Source organism: Harpegnathos saltator, unplaced genomic scaffold, assembly GCF_003227715.2.
Source record: "Harpegnathos saltator strain DR-91 unplaced genomic scaffold, Hsal_v8.6 scaffold63, whole genome shotgun sequence".
NCBI lineage: Eukaryota > Metazoa > Arthropoda > Insecta > Hymenoptera > Formicidae > Harpegnathos > Harpegnathos saltator.
Genome location: NW_020230460.1, coordinates 159,761 through 167,484, shown reverse-complemented (window position 1 = coordinate 167,484; position 7,724 = coordinate 159,761). Strand labels below are relative to the sequence as shown.

At 41.2% G+C, this 7,724-nt stretch overlaps 1 protein-coding gene across 1 annotated transcript; it reads left to right on the top strand.

Annotated features, from left to right (window-relative positions):
* The first annotated feature begins 3,483 nt into the window (after positions 1-3,483).
* Positions 3,484-7,521, top strand: Sps1 (inactive selenide, water dikinase). Its single transcript, XM_011141823.3, has 6 exons — positions 3,484-4,066; positions 4,859-4,963; positions 5,093-5,354; positions 5,559-5,749; positions 5,839-6,083; positions 6,473-7,521. The coding sequence occupies exons 1-6, from the start codon at positions 3,781-3,783 to the stop codon at positions 6,623-6,625; spliced, it is 1,242 nt and encodes a 413-aa protein (XP_011140125.2). The 5' UTR covers positions 3,484-3,780; the 3' UTR covers positions 6,626-7,521.
* The last annotated feature ends 203 nt before the right edge of the window (positions 7,522-7,724 follow it).

Below are 7,724 nucleotides of genomic sequence, written 5' to 3'. Positions count from 1 at the left end.
GCATGTTGTGTCTGCGAAAAATACGAATTACTTAGCGATGGGCTGGAAGATGAAAGGAAGCAATATACGACACGGGCAAATGCGAAGAAATGATGAGAACGATGACAACGCAGTGAGGGGAGTAATGAGAGATAAAACAATAAAATGTACCAGCAACGAATTAACAAAATAACGGCCGGGCGATAACAAGGAAGAAGATACCTTGAAAGATAATGATAACGGCAAAAGAATGCAATAATTGCCTCCGTCGAGGAAGCGCTCTGTCCTTCTAGTTATTCCGCAGACAGTTCCGATTTCATTAATTTCTCATTGTATCACCGTTACTGGCTTTATGATGGCGAAGCTTGCAATTAGAGATCGGTTTCGTACCGCAAAGTTTGTGATTTGTAATTCCGTGATAGCGACTCTCATGGTTAAGGAGAGGTTAATGGTGGCGATATGCACTTCATTCGCTAACGATCGAAGTTATCTGAAAACGCATCGTACATGTTATAAAGAAAATTTGTAATCTGCGCAATGCTGCGTAACATTTATTGATACTTCAACTTTCCAAAACTACCGATAATTTACGCGATTGTAAAACTTACCGTATAATACTTATAATCTGTCCCTTTAAATTTGCAACGTGGTATTGGCTGCGTGCCGAAATTCACTGCCAATGCTGAAAATACATAGTTTGTGTCACATATACTATATATTTTCAGTACTGACAGTGAATTTTGAAACGCAACCATTGTCATGCATCTTATACACTGTGAATCGACTGTCGAGCAATCGCCTCATTCGATAAGCGGGCACCATTATTATCGATATATTTAACTGCAGTCGATAATGAAGGACTCAACGCATGAGACGACCATATGAATATATTCGAGATAATTTTTACTTTACGCTGACGTTACAAATTTAATTATTAATCGACACGGATACATTCGTTATAATTCTTCGCTCACCTTTGCCACAACACCTTTTACAGACAACAGCAGTTAGTATAATCTACTTAGCAAGAGATATTAATCGTTGTCTTCATCGAAACGTAGCAGCGGCGATTGTATGAAAAGCATGCATTTAATTTATATTAGTAATGCAAACAACTAGTAGCCCTCAGTACACCGTGTGCTCGATCACTTTCACAATGCAAATATGTACTGCTTATCGCTTATTGTTCTACTTATATATTGTGAAGAAAGTTGATCTCTCGCCAAAAGGCAAAGCCGACGCAACGAACTCGGAAAGCGAATTCAGAGGAAGAAGTCCTACTTTGCAGCAAAATAAAAAACGACAAACCTTGTTTTCGTATTCTTTACTCGTTTGGTCATAACCTAACCTTGCGTACCGGGCATGTCGGTGCGGAAAAACTCAAGCATCTCTCATGCAATTTCATCCAAGACGCGAAATTTCGTCTGCGATAGCGTTTCATTGTGTTGCGTCGACATGATCTGAATGCGACGCAAATATTTAATCAGCAAACACAATGTACTCCGTCGCGCAAGGTAACCTGTCGAATAAACAAACGCAAGTCACTCGTGATTAATCGGATCCGCAAGTTCGGAGGGAAATAAGCTCAAAGAATAGCGCATCGGAAATATGATCGTTGCGGATACCTTTCGATTGAATGCAACTCGTCCAACGATGACCAAGACGACGCAGCACGATTGTCTGGGAACTCGAGGAGAGCGGACCGTCACGGCGATTTGCGCGGGAAACGTCGCGCGAACGGAGGCGAGTTTCTCGATCAGTTGGGCAGCATTCCAAGACGATCGTGGCTGCATGCATTTCGTGCGCTCTCGGCATTTCGGAGAGGCGCTCCTTCTCGAACGAGACACTTCTCGCCGGAGCCGCCTCTTTGCAATTTATTAGGTGAGTGCGAAAGTCTTGATGGCTCTCTCAAAGATGTCGTGAGTGATCTATTTTTATGACAGCATTTGTGGGAATATGTAGATGTACATGTAATATACCGCAAAGATAAGAAAAGACAATGCGACAAGATTACTCGGTAGAACGAGTAGATTCATGGTTTCCGACGAAACGACTCAGTCTGTATTTCTCTCACGAGACCCGTCAGAACTTTCGCACTCACCCTATGCATAATTATTCAGGCCGCAAATCTATTTTCTCGCGGCGATAGCGGGACCTCTGACGCATTATCTCCTCGCGATCGAGCCAAATCAAGATGAACAAACCGTTACCGATGAATGTTGTATTTAAACGTGGTAAAAACCTCTCGCGCAACGAAACTTCTTTCCCCGTCGACATGAGTAAATCGAGTGTATCGCGAATGCGAGACAATTGAAGAGATTGACGTATTTGTTCCTTCTTGGAAAAGAGCTTGTTTTATTTCTCATGAAAAGTTGGTAAGAATACTCTCGAGAAGAAACGAGCTGGTTGAGAGCCACTGATGACACGTCGACGCGCTGATTGGCGCGCCGCGATAACGCGGTGCATTTAAGTCAAATGACAGAGAGACCAACACGGGAAACGACCAATGAGCGACGCGGATCGCTTCACGACTCGGAATGTCTCGTAGTCGTACGATTTCGCCCGACATCTCCAGAGTGTGGCATACGTACGCGTATATGCACACAACGTACGCCTACATTCATATACACTCTTCGATTGCTTGTATTGCGTCGTCGTCGTCGTCGTCGCCATCGTCGTCGCCATCGTTGTCGTCGTCGTCGTCATCGTCGTTATCGTCGTCTTCGTCGTTGCATCGTAAGAGTTCGGCCTGCCGCCGTGCGCCTGCGGTGCAAAGTAAAAGAGGCTCGCGAGGAGTTTAGGATCAATGCGGATTAAATATGAATGTTCTCGCATCCGCATCGCCGAAAGCACACCGCCTAGTGTGCGCGAACACATTGATTTATGGATGGGAACGTAGGTGAACGTGAACAACGTTCACGGAAAGAGGCTTTGCAGACCGACTACTGACCGTTGCGATATTCGTAACGAGAGTAACCGATTGCATCAATTCATTAGTTATTTCGTCGATACGGTTATCGATGGTTTTAAAATAAATTTCAATAATCAAATCTACAAGTTAGATCCACGGATCGACCGCTGCATCTTGATGAAAACTAGGTTATTTTAGCGTTTTAGTTAGCTAACGTGTCAATCGGATATATAAACCTTTTGGAATCATCTTCCTCCGTTATGTCCCGCGGAAACATTGTAATCGAAGATACTCGAGCTCCCTTTCAAATCCACGCAGCGGTTCGTAGCGGACTTGCGAAAGCATCGTCACGAGGAAAATTTTAGAACGTCTCATTGAACTTAGCCAGAGTCAAGTGTATAGTCCAACGACAAAGGTGCGCATTTCAGATGGGTGGTCGATGCGCGAAGCGCTACGCTCCTGAGAAGCGGCTCGCTGGCGCTGCCAAGTACGCATGCGCGAGTTCGAAAAGGCCAATCAGCGTCAAGGACCGACACGGTGATGGCATCGTGGGGGCTCGCTCGCGCCCTCGCAACTTGCTTCGGCCGATATCGCTGGTAAGACGTCCATTTTGCTGAAGCTCACGGTCCCGGTTAGTCGACGCCGGTGCGGTACAGTATAATTCTTATTTGCTGCGAGTTCGCGCAAATCCAGTGGCTGTCTTTCGACGGCGTTGCGGTACCCATACTCAGATAGTGTGACGACTTGCGTGGCCGAACACCAGGTGTGAGAGAATACGCACACCGGGTGGCGAGAACGAGTGCGAGAAGCAGGAATCCCGAAGCAAGAGCAACGTGCTAAGCCGCATCGCGCAGAGCAGCGGAAAAGTAGCTGTGTGACTTTTTAACAAGATGGCGGAGCTGCAGGGCACCCCGGTGGCACAGGACGCCCTGTCCGTGGCTCAGCTCGAACTCGGCGGAAATCCGAACGCCTTAGCGATACGTAGGCCATTCGATCCAGTGGCGCATGATCTTGAACCAGCCTTCAGGCTGACCCGTTTCGCCGACCTAAAAGGATGAGGGTGCAAGGTCCCTCAGGAGGTTCTTGGGAAACTCCTTGAGGGACTTCAGGCCGACGACGGGACTACACAAGATCATGATCATGCCCACTTTATGCATTTGGCAATACCGCGCATTGGTAAGTGAAGTATGCGACATTTGTGCGAGCCATTTGTTGGACGCGCGTGCGTGAGAAAAAGACAGAGAAAGAAAGAAAGAAAGAGAACGAACGAATGAACGAACGAACGAACGAGCAAGCAAGCAAGCAAGCGAGCGAGCGAGCTAGCGAGCAGACATCTTTGACGCCGTCTATTCTTTCTTCGCCATTCTTGTACCTTTGTTGGCTGGTATCATTTCCGCGAAAGCAATCGCTTCTTGCGACACGTGGACAATATTTTTAAATTTTAGTATTGTCGAGACAATACGGTTTTATGATGCGTTTACACGCCAATCGTAGTCTCGTGATCTTCTGAATTGCCACGTCAAACAAAACCATTGAGATTTTTTTTTAACCTGCACGGGGCCAGAACATATTTCGAAACAGTCCTGCCGTCATGGCGGCCGTGTCGTCTCCCGCCCAATTTCTCCCACGCTTTCGGAGATGCAGGTGTTCTCAATCTGAAAATGTTAATTGTTTGAATAATCTTTGGAAAATATATTATTCGGGATAATGAATAATATTCTGCGTCTAACTGCGTTTAATAACAAATATATGATAATTCTTTACACTATTTTTTGTGTAAGGAAATCTATTTTTTTACTGTAATTAATTTTAATAAATAATTATAGGTACTTATTTTCTTTATTAATATATTATGAAAGATGTTCAACATATATTTTTTATCAAGTTATGAATATTTACTAGATTACTAGTGGTTATAAGTTATTAGTAATCTTTTTTATCAAAAGTTTATGAGAAACTTTGTTTCAGGCATTGGAATGGATTCTTCTGTCACACCGCTAAGACATGGCGGACTGAGCCTGGTACAGACGACTGATTTCTTTTATCCACTTGTTGATGATCCTTATATGATGGGTAAGAAAGATCATGTGTGTTGTCATGAAAAGTGCACGAAATGTCATAGCAGAAGAAACGGGCAAATTGCATCTGTAACATATTGAGAAAATACTATTTCTTTTCATTGCCATCTGAGGATGTTTTCAGGTAAAATAGCATGTGCGAACGTTATCAGCGATTTGTATGCAATGGGTGTTACGGATTGTGACAATATGCTGATGCTGCTTGGTGTCAGTACCAAGATGACTGAAAAAGAACGCGACGTTGTTGTGCCGTTGATCATGAGAGGATTCAAAGATTCTGCAATAGAAGCTGGTACAACAGTAACAGGTGGTCAAACAGTTGTCAATCCTTGGTGCACTATAGGTGGAGTTGCTACTACAGTTTGCCAACCCAATGAATACATTGTGTATGTTTTGAAAAAAATTATAATATATTGCGTTCTTGATTTACATTTTGTGCCAAAGTAATTTATTTTTAGTTAAAATACCAACAACATATATGCACCTGTTAATGCTTTTTAATTTTAATAACTGCAACTGGAGTGCTACAAACAAATTTGTTAGAATCAACTTGAAAAAGATATCTTTATTTGACATCCTTCTCTGTTTAGTCCCGATAATGCTGTTGTGGGTGATGTATTGGTCTTGACAAAACCTCTTGGGACGCAAGTTGCTGTGAACGCTCATCAATGGCTTGATCAGCCTGATCGTTGGAATCGAATTAAACTCGTAGTCAGTGAAGACGACGTCCGAAAGGCTTACCAACGTGCTATGGACAGTATGGCCAGGTTGAACAGGATAGGTACGTGATACCTCAGTACAAAAATTTTTTTCTTTTTTGACAAAAGAATGGAACCTGCAAATTACGAGGATATGATGTTGATTTTTCAGCTGCTAGACTGATGCACAAATATAATGCACATGGTGCTACCGACGTCACTGGTTTTGGCCTCCTTGGACATGCTCAGAATTTAGCCAAGCATCAAAAGAACGAAGTTTCCTTTGTTATTCATAATCTACCTGTTATCGCAAAGATGGCAGCGGTGGCGAAGGCTTGTGGTAACATGTTCCAACTGTTGCAAGGCCACTCTGCTGAGACTAGCGGCGGTTTGCTAATCTGTCTTCCTCGGGAACAGGTTAGTCCAACGTCTCATCAAAATGTGTTCATATTATCAAACAATGGATTGATTCTCCTGTTGATACAGTAGACCATCTTGTAGTCCTTCTAAGATGTTCTAAAGAACGACAGGTAGAAAAACGGAAGTTGCAATATGACTAATTATCAAATGATATTTAGCTAAGCTAGCTTCATACAATCATTCTACATAACAAACTATTTGTGCGCATCGAATTTTTTTGGGATCTCAAAATATCTCAGTTGATATGTTGTTACCAATAAGAGTAACCGTCTTTCGATCAAAATATTTTACGATATTTTTTACAAGTTCTGTTTTGCAAATGTTTTTCCCTGAACTTATACTCCGATTCAATTTATTATATATATCAAACGTATTTTATTACACAGGCTGCAGCATACTGCAAAGATATCGAAAAGCAAGAAGGTTATCAGGCTTGGATTATTGGTATTGTGGAAAAGGGTAATCGCACAGCCAGAATAATCGATAAGCCGCGAGTAATCGAGGTGCCAGCTAAAGAAAAGGATGGCGAGCTCTGGTAAACAGGGATCAAAATTTGCGTTCGCTCGCCTTTAAATTGTACGTTTATATGTTTGAAATACATACACACATACACATGTATTTGATGCGCTTTTACATTGCACCATGTACAATGGGTTTGATTCGGACCTCGCTTATCTGTCATCCTCTTCGATCTCTCTTTCGAAATATTTTAGACACATGAATCTAGAACTTCTTTCTTGCTGTTTTATGCATCTAATTAATTATTGACCAGTAATAAATTGCAATCCACTTTTATATATCAATTGAATTAACAGTGAATATCTTATATAAGTTTTGAAAAGGAAAAAAAAACAGTTACTTTTCCTTCTTATATATTAGTAATAGATTTACTTGTAAGTTTTTAAAGCAAGAGGTCTTGATATTCGAAACTGAAGGCATAATATGCGTTCAACAAAATCAGTGAGATGAAAACAAGCCATATTTATGAGAATCAACATTTATAAATGTAAAAAGCACTTGATAAAAATGAATTACATCAAACTAACAATAATTATATCGAGTGGCGACTTTAGCGTGTTGTTGAAGAATATCGGACGCTGGTCGCTGCATAATACAGATTATAACACATATTTTACAAGTTTATAACTTGACAGAACTCAAATAGATTATATTACTTTGCGTAGTAAATTGTGAATCTTGAATCGAACAGGAACATGTGCATGATTTTAAGTATTACGAATAGTAATACTTAAACCATATTTCGATAAAGCGCAATCTAATATATTTAAATAGAGAGACACACATAGAGTGTCTAAAGGCCTTCTAATTATCAATACATACGCTTCGAATGATTCTGAAAAGAAGAAATTTAAGCACAGGTCCTAATGTATTACTTTTTCATATGAATAAAATGCTACTTTGTCAATAAAACCAATCTTGTGTAAGTGTGCAAATGTTTTTTACAAGGACAGCGTTTCACAATGAAATCGTATTTCTAAAACGAACGTATTTCTAAAACGAAGACTCAAATTGATTAAAATTTAATTAATAAATCCGATTCTTTTTCATTTTTACAATAAATAATGAGTTTTGATAGTCACAATAACACTTTATTACTCGATGCAGAAAGGTGCACAC